The sequence below is a fragment of the Crocuta crocuta genome, unplaced genomic scaffold (assembly GCF_008692635.1).
Source record: "Crocuta crocuta isolate KB4526 unplaced genomic scaffold, BGI_CrCroc_1.0 scaffold130, whole genome shotgun sequence".
In the NCBI taxonomy this organism is placed as follows: Eukaryota; Metazoa; Chordata; class Mammalia; order Carnivora; family Hyaenidae; genus Crocuta; species Crocuta crocuta.
The window spans coordinates 14,580,575-14,596,350 of record NW_027527920.1 but is presented as its reverse complement, the minus strand read 5'-3'; the positions used below and the strand labels follow the sequence as shown (position 1 = coordinate 14,596,350).

Below are 15,776 nucleotides of genomic sequence, written 5' to 3'. Positions count from 1 at the left end.
ATGCTCTGGCTAGTAGGATCAGACCAGGCTCCAGACATTCTCTTGATCTAGTCTCTTAATCTTGGTATCTGGCTAAAACCCTTTACTTACTTGTTTCTTATCTATTTGCTTGAGGGGTTGAATTTGTTTTAAAAAAATGTTTAATGTTTAATTTTGAGGCAGAGACAGAATACAAGCAGGGGAGAGGAAGAGAGAGAGGAGACACACAATCCAAAGCAGTCTCCAGGCTCTGAGCGGACTCCTGACTCCAGGCTCACAGAGCCCAACAGGGGGCTCAAACTCACAAACTGTGAGATGGTGACCTGAGCCCAAGTCAGATGCTTCGGCTGACTGAGCCACCCAGGTGCCCCTATAGAAATTTTACTTTTTTTGAGAGAGAAAGAGAGAGAGAGAGAGAGGGCACAAATGAGCAAGGGGCAGAAAAAGGAGAGGGAGAAAGAATCCCTCAAGGGGCAGAGAGAGAGAAGCGGGGCTCGTGCTCACTTGATGTGGGACTTGAATTCACAAACCACAAGATATTCACAAACCACAAGATCATGACCTGAGACAAAGTCAGATGCTTGATGACTGAGCCACCCATGCGCCCCCCCACCCCACTTTTTTTTTTCCCCCAAATGTTTACTTCTGAGAAAGACAGAGTGTGAGCAGGGGAGGGGCTGAGAGAGAGGGAGACACAGAATCTGAGGCAGGCTCTAGACACGGGGCTGGAATTCCTCAACTGTGAGATCGTGACCTGAGCCGAAGTCGGATGCTTACCGCACTGAGCCACCCAGGCACCCAGGCTAAAACCCTTTTAACCCTTCTCAGAGGTGACAGAATGAAAACAAAGTACTGTAACATATAGTATTAATAATACTAAGATTCCACAGCTTAACCAGGACAGTCCTGAAAGCTCTGGATAAAAGCTCCTAAAGCTGATGCAGAAGTCCCCCTCTGCCCATTCCTGAATGGTTCACCTATTAAAGTTATTAATCACCGGTTAACTAGAAAATCACATTAGTCAGAGCATATCATCCCCACTGGCAAAAGTGAGGTCTCTAAAACTGAAATGTGTTTGACCAGTGATGAGGAAAAGTCTAGTACCCATAAAAATGCCAGCTGCCCTTCAAACAGCATTTGGTCCTACCTACTCTGGGCTCTACATCTAGAGTGACTGTCAACGCCACTTGCACATATGAATTATCTTGGAGAACATTTGTGGAAAAATATGCCTAGGCCCCACCCACGAATGTCTGGGTGTAGGGCCCAGGCCTGACAACTAACTACTGCCTTACCCCACCCAGTTAGATCCCCAATTTTGTCCAGTCAGCAGTTGTACTAGTTCATTTCTCTACTGAACCAACAACCTTTACAAATTGAAATATTCAGTTGTAGAGTTGAGAAGGGCAGAAAAGGTTATGAAATCCAGAGCAATACAAAAGTACCAGTTCCCCAAAAGGCCAAAGACCAGGGTACTGCGGCTGCTCACACCATTCAGAAGTCTGAGCCATCGCATGAGCATGACCAGATCCACCCACAGACATTGACAAGAACTTCTACAGAGACCCCTTCTCAACTCAAAAGGTGGCCTCAGAGCGATCCCTCGTTCCCATCTTTCCCTTTATATGAGTATTCAGACTGCTGAATTATCTAAGAATCTAGACCATTTAAAATATTATTCACTGATGCATATGAGGGAATATGGGAGGCTTTAAGAGGTAGTATGCAGAATTTACCTTGTAGGGCTTTCCTAGAAAAGATGCCTAAAAAAAAAAAAAAAGAGCTGTACGATTAGAGGTTAACTCTCTAACACTTTAATAGAGCATGTACCCAGCCACCAAGGTTAAGAATCGAAGTTAAGATTTATTTCCTAGGAACAAAGACCAAAAGGCTGGCTTTCCAGCTCTAAATCTAGTCAGTGGCTTTGGGTTTAACACAGAAAGGTCTGGAGGACTAACACCTAAAAAGCTGGAAACAAAGACACATACACTTCCAGGCGTGGATTTTTATTTTCACAGAGACAACAATGCCTTCCCACGTACAAGTATTTACAAAACCCAACTGATTCACCAATCTAGAACCTGGGTTTTTTCCAGTTCTCAACATAGTTGGGAACACGGAAACATTAGTACCCACACAATTCCCAGAGATGGAATTTATCCACCAAATAGTGCAGATTACCTAAAAGTGCACTTACCTGCACAACTGAGTGTAAAAACCTCAGTGACACAAACCTCATGGCCAAGGTTTCGTTCATCTATTTGGTTTCATACCATGCAAACTCGAACAAGTGTGCTGCTACACTAACCTGAAAATCGGCTCTCATTTTACAATTAAGAAGGTTCTCAACGCTTTAGCAACTATACAGAATATGAAGGTTTATTTCAAAAAAGAGTACATTTTTTTAAACCAGGATACACAGATGCACTTAATGTAACAGTACCTTCTGCAAAAATAGGTTACATAATACTCAGAAATGCAAGGAACAATCTTATTCTCTAAAAATTAGACAGCAGACTTTTTAAGCTTTGACAGCCTTCAACATGGAGGCTGAAAATGCTTGGTGACAAGAAGGAACTCTAGAGCCTGACACCACGGAGCTAATGCTGCAAATTAACTACCACACAGCTGCAAACTACTCTTCATATTCACACAGAGTTAAACAAAATGGTTTTGATTCCATCTTTTCAAATGTGTCTTGGTGCTGCAAGAAAAAAAGTTGAATGATACACAAAACTATTAAAAGTTACAACAGAACTATTTAAACATCTTCTCCAAAATTGAGAAAAGCAATCATGTTAAATTTTAAAAAAAGAGAAAAAAAAGAAAAGTCTGACAGAACTCTCAAGCAAGTCAGAGGTCCTCTTCGTAAGTAGTCAAGTAAAGTTTACAGGAGATTTCAATAAATTATCTTGAAACCATGGCAGAGAGCTAATTTTCAGAATCGTCGCGGAGGTCCACCCTTAAATGGCTTAAATCCGGAGCCACTTCCTCTTGGCATGGAATTGCCACTGATTTGTACAATTCTATTAATTGGGGATGCATTACTGAAAAAAGTTTAAAAGAAAAAATTGTCAAGAACAAAAGAATAAATTACAGCGAATACCTAATAAGTGCTTATCCTTTACCAGGCACTGTTCTTTGTGCTTTACCCATATTAAATAACTGATTCTTTTCACTAGTCCTGGGAGGTATGTACCATTACAAACCCCTCTTTACTGATGAGGAAACTGAGATCTGGAGGTTAGACGTGCACAAGATCACAAATAATAAATGGGGGAATTAGGATTTAAACTTGGGCACTCTCGCTTCAAAGACCCTCCCTCATACTAAGCCATTAATTTAATATTGTGCACAAGAAAGGATTGGGGCCGCAGCTCTCCGACTGTGGTCCCCAGATCAGCGCCATCAGCATCAATAAGGAACTTGAACCTCTGAGCTAGAGGACATCGTCACAGAAATATTTTCATATTTTGGAGGAAGATGGACTTTTTATAAGTTTAATGCAACACAGTAGGTACTAATGAGACACAGGAAAAAAGGCGCACCAAAAAAACCTACAACCAATTTGGGAGAGAAAAACCCAACGTAAAATGGTTTAAGTAGAATAAGACCAGAGCTCATGGCTTTGGAGCCAAGTAAATGGTATATGAAAACAGTTCTAACAGTTAAATTTATGAATAGTATAGGTAACAGAGAAGGAAAAAGACTAATTTGAAAAGCTCAGATAGAAGCTGAAATGAGGAAGAAAGCATAGCAACTACAACTCTTCTTTAGAAAACAGAACCATATTTACATATTTATGCTAGGAATGAAGAAAGATATAGACGAGGTCCAGTCTGGGTCAATAAGATGAGCAGTGGAGCCGGCAAATTAAAAGAAGCTAGAGACAACAAATGGGACATGAAGCTTTGAAACAGGAATGAGTTTGCATGTGACCCTGAACTGACAGAGACAGCAAATCATTCACATAAAGATCATAACACAGAGCTAATTACAAAGAGTGGTGTTTAAAGTTCAACCACCTGAAGGAGCCAGCAAAGGAAATCAAAAAGTTTGGGGGAAAAAAGTATGACGCATTAGAAAACAGAGAAGCGTTTCACACAAAAAGGGTAAAGCAACAGTGAGAAACAGTGCTTAACCGCCAGGGAGCTTGAGAACTCAGAAAATAAAGGAATATGGATTAATCAAGAAAAAAGGCATTGGTAACCTTTAAACCCAAAGACAGAATGAGTGAGGAGGCTGTGCTGGCCCAAATATAATAAACACTCACTCAAGTCTGATGGCAGGAGTGACTGACAGAGTAGCAGTGACTTAGATCACCGAGCCACACCCCCTCTAAGACAGGGCAACGGGAAAGAAAGAAGGGCATGGAAGACCAGAAGAGGCCAAACACTTGCCAGCTGAGGGGCCGCGATGGATGTTAGTGCACAAAGAAAATGAAGCTCGTCTCTTAGAAGATAAACAGGCTTTGGGTTAAATATCCAAAAGTTTTGCTAGAGCTACTTGAAAAGGGAGGAAGCAGAATATACTTTGTTTCCTCTTCCTTTCTAGGACTTTCAGGAGTGACAGGCAGTGAACAAGATCACGACTCCAATATGAAGTTAATGTTCATTATCTACTGGTTTCTGACATATACATGTACCTGTATCTTGATCCATAGGGCAGAATACCAATCGATGAACTTAAAATGAGGAACGTAAACTAACAAATTATCATCAGCTGCCTTACATACAACCTCTGGGAGATTCTGAGTTAATATGGGGAAATGTTTGGGCAGAGCCAGGGCTGTTACTAGCTGCAATTCGAGCTCTCGGAAATTACACGGCCCTTTAAGGAAAGGATAAAGGTTTGGATATATGCTGGCAGAAAAGTCTTAACTGAGTAACTACTTACCTTGCATGTTGGGTTATCATGCCCGCCCCTGTCCGGCCATCACCCATTCGCCTTGCATCGTGATAGCCAGGCCCTTGAGAAGGGGGACCATGCCAGTCTTTCCTTGGTCCACTTGTGTCCCGTCCATGGCGTTCAACCACATGTCGTTCTTCAGGATAGTGCTAAAGAATCACATATGAAAGAAAAGTCATGGTACCCTCAGCCTCATACCGATTCACTTCATGTTACAGAAGCAAATCAGTATGATGTCTGAGAAGAAAACAGGTGAATAGAGAGCATATGCAAAGGGCTGCCATCTACTTCGTATTGAGAAGCTGCTCAGGCTTCAGGATAGGGGAAGGGGGCAATGATTCAGCCTGTCATTACTATTTCCATACCTTCTAGCATGCATGTACTTTATGACTTTGGGTATTTCTAGATATGTATCTCTGCACTGATCTATAGGTATGTAACAAGGCACAGCGAAAGGTCAAAACCTGAAGATAAATCAAGGTGGGGTATATGATCAACATGCAAACAGCACATTGACACGCGAGTTGCCATTTCACACTGTATTCATTACTGCTATGACTCTTACAAGGTCTAGAGACGGGACTAAAAAAGCAGAGTAATGGACATGAAAAAACAAAAGCTAGAGAACTAAGGATCCAAGGATAACAGAGTCAAAAGTAACAATACTTAGTCTACAGAAAATAAAGCTGACAGTACTCCACAGAGGTGTAATGCTGGCAGAACCACCTACATTATGAAAAACAGAACTGTCAAGGCAGGGACAGGATCTCCCCCTCAGAACTTCTTTTCTAAATGGATATCTGAATGCAGGGGCTAGTCTATGAGACTGCCTTAAGTTTTAACCTAAATAGGGCAGAATGTCTGCATTATACACCCTGCCTTAAAAGTTCTGTTCAGGGCAAAGAAATCAAGGAGCTATCTACTGAACATTTCAACTTATCAAAACACGAAAGCTTATAATGCAAGCACTTCCAAATCCGTTTCAGAAGTGCTCTGGATGAAATGAAAAGTGTACAGTGGTATAGCTAGAATGCCGAGGGATTGTTCCAGTAAAGTATGTTGCTACAAAATCTGATATGTATTCAAATACAAAACAGAGCATCGTACTATAATGCAGGTTGAAGAATGGACACACACACATTTCAGAATTCTTTTTTGTGTGTAATTTAAGAAGATACTCTATTTGTGCTACCGTCAACTCATATGCCAGTATTTCATCAACAGAATGCTTTCAGATTAGGAAAAAGGTCATTTGAGTTGTTAAGAGATGAAGACACTTCCCTCTGGCAAGTTCATTAACTTACAAAATATCAAAGTCAATAAAGTGTCACAAGAATAAAAGCAATTAAAAAATATGAAATATTCCACTCACCTACCTTTAGAACTAAGAGAAAAAGACACAAAAATTTTATCTCAATTCTACACTTTAAGCTACTGAATGAACCAGGAGAGGATTGGCGCGTGGGGTGGGGGGAGGAGGAAAAAATGAAAGGGCAACACTAGTAGAGGCCAAAGATTTTGCATCCTGTCTGAAAACCTCAATTTCCTCTGACCCTCCGGCCTGCTCTCTCTCTCTCTCTCTCTCTCTCTCTCTCTCTCAAAAATAAACAGATAAAGATTTTATTTTATTTTATGTTTATTTATTTCTGAGAGAGAGAGAGAGATAGCATGAACAGGAGAGGGTGAGAGAGATTGGACCCAGAATCTGAAACAGGCTCCAGGCTCTGAGTTAGCTGTCAGCACAGAGCCCAATGCGGGGCACGAACCCATGAACCGTGAGATCATGAACCTGAGCCGAAGTTGGATGCTCAACTGACTGAGCCACCCAGGCGCCCCTAAACATTTTTTTAAAAATGCAAACTTAAAAAGAATGTTAAAAAAAAAAAAAAAGTCCTCTGAATTTATTCCTGAAGAGTTGACACTAAAACCTCAAGAACTTACCTGTGTTCCACTTCCTCGGTCTGTGATTACACCTCGGTCTCCCTCTCTGTTTCCATAGCCGGAAGAATTGCTGCGATTCCCAGGAGGAGCCCCTCTTACACTGTGTCCTGATACTTCCCTCCCAGATCGTTCTGGCCTTTCAACTCTGTGAAACAAAACCCAAAGACATCTATGATCAAAACTCTATTACACATTTTTGAAAAAAAGTTTTTTAATTTTTTGGGGTTTTTATTTAAGTAATCTCTACACCCCATGTGGCGCTTGAACCCCCAGCCCTGAGATGAAGAGTCGCATGCTCTTCCAACTGAGCCAGCCAGGTGCCCTAACATCTTTTTTCCCTAAACCCAAATGCGTTACGTACTACGAGCCAGACACTGAAAACTACACACAGATACCTTGCTTCCCGTTTGTCAGTGGACATGCCGCCATCGCTTTTCCAGGTGGTTGGTCTGGATGGATTGGGCCCCGCTTCTCGAGGATGTCTAGGGTGAGTGATATCAGGCCTGTCATGGATGATTACGGTTCTCCTCTCATCTCGTTCTCCCCGGACTTCTCTCCTGTCTGTTTCTCTAAGTTCATTTCTTGGTGGTGGAGGCTCGTTTCTTCTGGAATCACTGAAATTTTTGGGATACCTTTCAAAACCTGGATCTTCTCTTCGTGCAGCAGGACGTGTTTTTTTCCCTTCACTTTGACCAACAAAGCGCTCTCGCCTGTCGATTATCCAAAACAAAGAACACAGGTCCTGAGAAGTACTTATTTGGCCTTACTTTTCTTAATTTTATTTGCATAACTTACAAAAATTACAGCTTCCTTAAAAATAAACCTAAGGCATAGCCACCAAAAAAGCCACAACTGTTATTATAATCAATAACTTATATTCTTTTAAAATGAGCTAAATGTTTGGCATGACAATTGTTTTCTAGCATCTGGGAGAAATTACATCAAACACTCCAGTGACTACCAACCTGAAGGATGTCTTACTGTTCCTAACAGTTGAGGCAAATCCAAAGCTAAAAATATCCCCTAGTTTTAAACAAGGTTAAGAAGATAAAGCCGATCTACTTAAGCCTGTTAGAGTGGCCGAGTGAAGCAATTTTTTTTTTCCAAAATGTATGTATTTAAGCAATCTCTGTACTCTGTGAGGGGCTTGAACTCATGACCCCGAGGTCAAGAGTCACATCATCTACCAGCAGAGCCAGCTAGGCACTCCAAACTAATTTTGTACACTGAATCATATTTACATAAATTATGTGAATTTATTAAATCAATGAAACCAAAAACCAAACACACAATTTGTTCTGAACACTCAGGTCTGACCTGTAGTGCTTAAGATTTTAATAGAGAACCAAACATATGATTAGCAAGGCTCATGTACCAAATACAGCAACTCTCAAGGCATCTACCTTTCAAAAGATGAAGACTGTACTGTGGAACTCTCAGGGAACCTGCTCCTCTCTCGGTGGTCAAAGTCATTAAATCTGTTCTGCTGGCGCGAATAGTCAGACCCATGGCTGAATCGTGCATCTGTATCTAGAGACAACTTTTTATTCTCGCTCCAGTAAGGATCATCTCGCCTTGAAGAGAAATATTTGCTCATTTATATAAATTAGTTTTATAATAATCCAACAACACTTACTTGGAGTCATACATACCACATGCTAGGAACTGTGGACACAGAGGGCTAATAAACTCAAGACACAAAACAGTGTTACAAGAATAAGCTAGCAAAAAATTATCAGACTGCATGAAGTCATATAGTGTTAGAGGCAGTTCACAGGCAAGAAGACAGTTGCAAAATAGTCTGTTTTAAAAATCATAAATGGAAAAAACAGATACCCTTTTATAAGAAAATTCTAACAACGTTTTTAATTATGTTGAACTCTGGAAAAGTTACGCAGGTAATCCCAAGCACAATTCACTCATTACATGTATTTTTCAACACAATCAACAAAATCTCATAGAATTTAGAGATTTATATTAAGAAAATTAAATAACTACATATATTCTCAAATCTATTAAGCAGCACGAACACAGGCAACCCAAGTCTGTAACTTCCAAATTTATCTGCATTACCCAGTAAGAATTTTCAAATGGGTCTGAGTTTGAGACGCATCACGGAAGCCCACTATAATTTTGTATTTCCAGTCATAATAGAAAAACATTTGCCATTAGGAAGGGAAAGGGAAAGAGAGCAGACTCTTCCTACTTGACAATGCACTGGATCCACTCCAGTCCTGCAATCATTCCCATCCCTACTGGTCATAACCTTTTATTCCATGATGCCCATACTTTCTAATTCTCTGGTCAGTCTAGTTTACAAGGCATAAGGTAGCAAATGCAGCTGTTAGAGAAGAAAGCAGGCAACTACCTATGATCTACATCACGTGGGCGTTTCAAAGAATTCCTTTTCTCTTGTTCATAACGAAGCTGCTGCTGTTGCCTTCTCAGTTCCTCTCGTTCTCGAGCAATACGTTCAGCTTCCTTACGACGTTCCTTCAGACAACACAGAAGGAAGAACCAACCAATGCAAAATGAAAACACAAGGTAAGTACATGCGCAACCTTGTTTTCATCCTGTCATTAAGAAACCACCATAGGCAAGCACCAGGCAAAACACATACCTGGGACAAATATATAAACAAAACTGTCTTCAGAAATCAGTAATCTAGGCTATGGCTATTGTTCTGCAACATTTAAAAATAACAGAGATCGGGTGGTGAAAGCTGGCAAGTAATTGGGAAGGTCAGATTCAGTTTCATCATTTGACTGAAACAAAAGCACCTAAAGGGAATTAGGAATAAAGTTCTAAACATGTACGGAAACTAAGTGCTTTGATGCAATTCTGCAAAGAGAGGCATTATTTCCTTCCAGCCTTGGGAAATCATTCCCACTCTAATACGTAAGGAAATAAGTTATGATTTGCTGAGACTGGGATAGTGACAGAGCCTGGATTACAACTACTCTGGACTCACAGTCCTATGCTCAGACTATTAGGCTGCCGTGATATTGCAGAGCTCCAGTTACTACCAATTGGCCGGAACAAAGTCACTGCTATATGGATTTTTAACTAGTACCTAATTGATTGTTATCTTTCGGGGGCACTCAATATATGCTCATCAGCTGAACTCACTCTATAGAGGCTTTACAACAAGTAAAGCAAATTTAAGGGCAAAAATCACAGGGTTTGAAAAAGGTCAGTTATTTAAGATGAAAAGATTTTCTGACTGCACCTGTTCAATACGAATGCGTTCCCTTTCCAAGCGTTCGCGTTCCATTCTCTCTCTCTCTAGTTTTTGCCTTTCAATTTCTAGGCGCTCTCTCTCTCTCTGTAAGCGTTCCCGTTCTTCCCGTTCACGAATTATTCTAATGCGTTCTCGCTCTCGACGCTCTCTTTCTGCAATCTCTCTTCGTCTAACAAAAATCAGTATTTAGAAATACTTAAATTATGCTAGCACTGTGTGAAAGAGAATAGCTTTTGAGTTTGAACTTTTCCTTCTGGTTGGCAAGTTTAAACTTCAACTCAATCTAAGTAGTTTTAATGTAATTGGAAAGAGAACTCAAAATAAAACTTTAAACAGATTCCAATGCTGTCCCTTATTTATTAAGATTGTCAACTAAGCCTCTGAATTTTATAGAGTAGTTGCCTCTTAGAGGATTCCTGTTTAAATAAAAATCCCACTATAGTAATAGCCCATTAGTTAATCGACATTTTAATAAGGACATAGTCTACATGAGTTTACAAAACTACAACTTCTGTTTTTGACAGGAAATTTTCCAGTACCTAGTATGTGTTCTATCTCCTTAAACAAAGTATACCTTATTTTGATGACTTGGGATCATATCCATCAACATGAATTATAGCACATGCTAATATATAATAAAATGATTGCCCTGAAGGGCTTTTTTGCTGTTCAGGGGCCCATGCTTCTCTGAGTCAGGAGGCAGTTCAAACGTTTGCTGAACTTAATGAAGATATTGTACTGGGATCTTCAATCACATTTCTGTCATCCCCTCACTCTAAGGCCCTCAGTGTACTCTGTCTATCAGCATGTCTTCCTCTAGCCACCCAGTGGTTCTCAGTGGGTCAGTACTGCTCCTATGGAAATCTGAGGGGCATTTTCAATTTTCCCAATGACCATCAGGGCCATGAGCAGCAGCACTGAGTGAGTGGGGACCAAGGACTCTAAATATCTTATGATGCATGGAATAGTCAGATAGTTCAGCATAGCAACAAACTATCCAATATTCATTATACTTTCAAATGACATAATGGGCATTCATGTCATTAAAACAAAACAAAATCACCTTTAAACAGTTGGAGCCTGAAACTTCACTCATTTTTAATAAATGCTAGGTTGGTTGGTTTGCATGGCTGGCACGGTCTTACAGACACTAAAATTTCCAGGAATGCACCTCCATGTTAATTAGAAGGAAAAATATACTTTGTTAAGACCTTCACCAAGAGTCGTTCACCATTTCAGAAACCATGTCGTAATGCCAACACCACTCCTGGTTTTTGACTTACCAAAACGACACACCAATATCAGTCTGCATTTGTAGCTGTCACATTCTCATTGAATCTAAAGAGGGTTGTAAACATCTGACTACTTCATTAGGTCTTCTAGAGAGTCGTGCCTAAACATTCATATCTGGAATATATGCTTCATTATAATTTACTTTTATTTCTCCTTTATATTAGAATTAAGGCATTATATTGGTTTTTTGGCAATTATCTGTATAGGCATAGAACACATGTGTAGGCCTATTTTGCATCAATTACATTTCAGCAGAGTAAAGAGGACACTGCGAATGCTTTTAATATGACAGGGGTGCTGGTGTGATAGGCATGAGAATCCCTGCTCTAGCAGCTTCCACTCTCCTCCTGACCCATCATCTAAGTAGGAAGCTCAGCATATTAGGACTTCGTCAACAAAGAGAAAACGGATTCTGAGCAACGTGAGGACTATTTCCTTCTACAAAGTGTGTGGCAATCACAGTACTATTTAAGTCCTCCGAAGTGTCTAGTAGTTCCTGACGCTCCGGTGAATGAACAGATGAAATCCCGTGATAGAAGACCTCTCCATGAGACAGGTTAATACTTGGAAATTTGAATCACAAAACACTGTCACAAGAATATTTTAAGTGGCATCAAAAAACTGACATATGAAAGCAAACTGGCATTCACGGTAAACTGTTGAGATACTGCCACTAAAAACAGAAAATGTTGTTTCTGTTCTCTGTTTTAAGGAGAATGCTTGCTTTGAGACAGAGCTTCAACACAATGAGGTTCACAAGGCAAATCCTCTTTCACTTGCTTTCAAGTTCCAGAAATCTGGTTTTTAACTAGTGTTAAAGATGTGCCTATAGGTAAAGACAGGTACAAACTAGACACTTGAGCACTAGAGATGACACTGAGACTATCTTATGTCACCATCATTTTTTCCTTTAAAAGTATGTTTTTCATGGCGGCAGCTTTGGAGTAGAGGAAAGAGCATCGGACTTAGAGTCAGAAGACTTGGGTCTGAGTCCCGACTCTGCCACTCGTTAGCCATGTGGCATTGGAAGAGTCTTTTAGCCTCTCTGGGCCTCCAGTTTTTCAATTAGATAACGGGCACACCTAACCTTACAGAACAGCGGAGACAGATAATAGATGGAAAGGCACCTTGTAAATTATAAAATGCTACGTAAACTTCAGAAATCATTAGGTTTTACTGCACTTCATAAAAGTGGCAAACAGCTTTCTTGGGAATACCATTTCTAGAAATCTGGTTTATAACTAGTGGTAAAAATGTATCTATAGGTAAAGACAGGTATAAAACAGACACTGTTCCTACCTTCGAAGTTCCATGGCTCGTCGCAATCTTTCAAAGCGAACTAAATGCTCTCTTTGTCTTTGTTCCTTCATCTTTTCAAAAGGCAAGATGTCTTTCCTTCTATAGTCTTTGTCCCTTTTTTTATCTAAGCTAGCTCTCTCCTTTTCCTTGCTTCTTCCATGAATCTACGTAAAAAAAAAAGTGTAACAGGACTAGAAGTTAAAACAATGTGGGGTTTGGTTTTCAAGCTCAGCTGGTCATTTTAAAAGCGTAAAAGAGTAATGACCTCCTATTTTTCTTCCGATTTTCAGGTTACAGAGATACTGAATTATCTTCCTCTGAAAACAGACTAGTATACAGCATCCCTCTCAGAAACTTACTTTCTCATATCTTCCTCTTCTTGACGGCCTACAATGATCTCCTTTAGTTTGGTCTAGTATTACCATGTGTCCCGGACTCTTTGAACCTAAGAGAAAAAAAAAATTAGATAAACAAATACCTAAAAACTATTTCATTAAAAAAGACAATAAATATAATGTAAAAATGCTGAAATCTTAGATAGCCAGATATTCACAAACCAGTGCACGAAATAAATGTATTCTATGAGAACTTAACTGCAAATAGTTTTTTAAAAATAGCAACTCCCAAACATAAATACTTTCAGTGATACCAAAAGATCCAACTCAGTTACGACGCTACAAATCTATGACCGTTTCAGGGCAGCCCAAGTTTTACAGTAAAGGGGCTCAGCTGGAAGAACACACTCGTTTCCCAAGAGTACAAAAGAAGATGAGAGCTACTGGACTTCGCCTTCTACTACAGTAACACCTAACAACGAAGTCTACATATTTATCTGGACTGGAACCTCAGGTTTTCCCTTCCACTGTAAAACGTAAGTTGTAGAAAGCATTAGAAAGGGATTGAGAAGAAAGATACATAGCATACTTATTCGCTTCTTTTCTTCACTTTTTTTAATCGACTCTGAAGTTTGGCCACTTGATCCATTATCATTCTTCTCATCTTTACCTTCTATTTTCTTAGTATCCTTGCCTTCTTTTTTTTCACATTTCTCAGACGACCTTTTCTCTTCTTTTTTCACAGAGGCTTGTGTCCTGATCATACCACACAAGAAAACAACAGAATGAGAACTTTTGTGTCAACTTTCCAAAAAAGTCTAGGGCTTATCAAAAGAATAAATCCTTACTTGCTACTCCTATCACTCATATTTTTTTTGTCTCCAGAACTTCTTGAACTACTCTTTTCATCATTTTCTTTCTTCAATTCTTTCTTAGAAGGATCACCTTTAACCTGAAAGGTTTAAACAGGAAAAAAAAAAAATCAATTAACTTTTAACGTTTCAGAGCACAAAAAAAGTATGTTGTTCAGAGAAAATGTGCAACACACAGAAGGAAGAACATAAATACTTAAAAACTATTCCAAATTCTATTTTCTACTGATGTAACATCTTTAAATTGAGCATTGCTAGCCCTCAAAGTAACCTTTTACATACATTTAGGCAAGCTTACTTTTTCAACAGAAATCAGCTGTCCGTGCAGCTCAGTGCGATGAAGATGTGCGATACATCTGGATACCTCTGTGCTTGAAGACATAGTTACAATGCCATAGCACTTTGCCCCAGGACTCCGAGCGTTTGTAACTACCTTTGCACTCAGAACCTAGAACATAAATTAACACTTGACAAAGTTATACAACTTTACCATGACACGCATTTCTGAAGAGATCAAACTTCAGAACAGCAATCAAATAAAAGGATGTATTTAGGACACATGAATTCAGGATGATGGATACACTTTGGATGTATTATCATCATTTTCATTCATATTCTTATGATCACTATCTACTTTGCTTAATACAAGTACTTAAAGTAAATATCCAGGGGAAAAATTTAAAGTGTCAAAAACTGGGCACCTGGATGACTCAGTCAGTGAAGCATCCAACTCTTGATTTTCGCCCAGGTCATGATCTCACAATTCGTGGGACTGAGCTCCATGATGGGATGTGTACTGACAACAGCACGGAGCCTGATTGGGATTTTCACTCTCCCTCTCTCTTTCTCTGCATGCCCCCCAAATAAACATTTAAAAAATAGCGGCAAGGGGCACTCGGGTGGCTCAGTCAGTTAAGTGTCCAACTTCAGCTCAGGTCATGATCTTGTGGTTCCTGAGTTCTAGCCTTGCATCGGGCTCTGTGCGGACAACTGAGACTGGAGCCTGCTCCCAGTCTCCTTCTCTCTCTACCCCTCCCCTGCTCACGTGCTCTCTCTCAAAAATTAATGAACATTAAAAAACTATTTTAAGTAAATAAAAAATACTGTCAAAAGCAATGTAATCTACTTTTAGTTTTTTTCTTAAAATTTTCAACTATATAGCCAAAATACAATAGTCACATCAATGCATAAATGACACAATTAATGAAAGCAAAGAAATTAATATTCTCAGTTAGATTTGGGCCAATGTTCCCCTATCATAAGCCCACCCTTAATCTCAGAGGAAAAAAAAGTGATTTTCTACAAAGTTTCTAAATGAGTTAACAATTTTCTATAATGAGTTACTGTAAGAAATTTCAAAAAATGACTAAATAACCACCCACATATAAAAAAGCAGTCTTAAAAAAACACACCCTACAAAAGATACTCTAAAAAGATACCCTTTGAGGGGTGCCTGGGTGGCTCTGTCGGCTAAGCATCCAACTTCAGCTCAGGTCATAATCATACAGTTCGTGGGTTCGAGCCCTGCATCGCTGCGCTGACAGCCAGCTTAGAGCCTGGAGCCTGTTTCAGAGTCTGTGTCTCCCTTTCTCTCTGACCCTCCCCTTCTCATGCTGTCTGTCTCTCTCTCTCTCAGAGATAAATATAAAAAAGTTAAAAAAAAATTTTTTTGTAAAGATAGCCTTTGAACTTTAAAAATATATACCAATATAAAAGTGACAAAGAATTTCAATTCCATAAAAGTCCAGAGGGACAGGGATGGATGAGTAAGAAAAAAGGTGAGAGAACAATCTAGTGCTGAACAAAAAAGACAGAAAGACATAAGGCCAAGAAGAGACAAACAGGGAAGTTAGGAGGCTGGTTGGTGTGGATGACTGGAAAGATCAGCTCTTATCTCAAGTCTGGGAA

The 15,776-nt window shown here is 39.7% G+C and overlaps 1 protein-coding gene across 1 annotated transcript in view; it reads right to left on the bottom strand.

The window, feature by feature from the left end:
• Window positions 1-1,964: 1,964 nt before the first annotated feature.
• SLTM (SAFB like transcription modulator) overlaps window positions 1,965-15,776 on the bottom strand; it is a 43,806-nt gene continuing 29,994 nt past the window's right edge. Inside the window, exons 10-21 of the mRNA XM_077745357.1 lie at window positions 14,167-14,316; window positions 13,845-13,948; window positions 13,586-13,752; window positions 13,021-13,106; window positions 12,662-12,825; window positions 10,058-10,238; window positions 9,197-9,321; window positions 8,232-8,402; window positions 7,224-7,538; window positions 6,829-6,973; window positions 4,876-5,036; window positions 1,965-3,026 (exon numbers count right to left, since the gene is read on the bottom strand). Coding sequence (XP_077601483.1) covers window positions 2,918-3,026; window positions 4,876-5,036; window positions 6,829-6,973; window positions 7,224-7,538; window positions 8,232-8,402; window positions 9,197-9,321; window positions 10,058-10,238; window positions 12,662-12,825; window positions 13,021-13,106; window positions 13,586-13,752; window positions 13,845-13,948; window positions 14,167-14,316 — 1,878 coding nt within the window. The 3' untranslated portion in view covers window positions 1,965-2,917. The remainder of the gene's footprint in view (window positions 3,027-4,875; window positions 5,037-6,828; window positions 6,974-7,223; window positions 7,539-8,231; window positions 8,403-9,196; window positions 9,322-10,057; window positions 10,239-12,661; window positions 12,826-13,020; window positions 13,107-13,585; window positions 13,753-13,844; window positions 13,949-14,166; window positions 14,317-15,776) is intronic.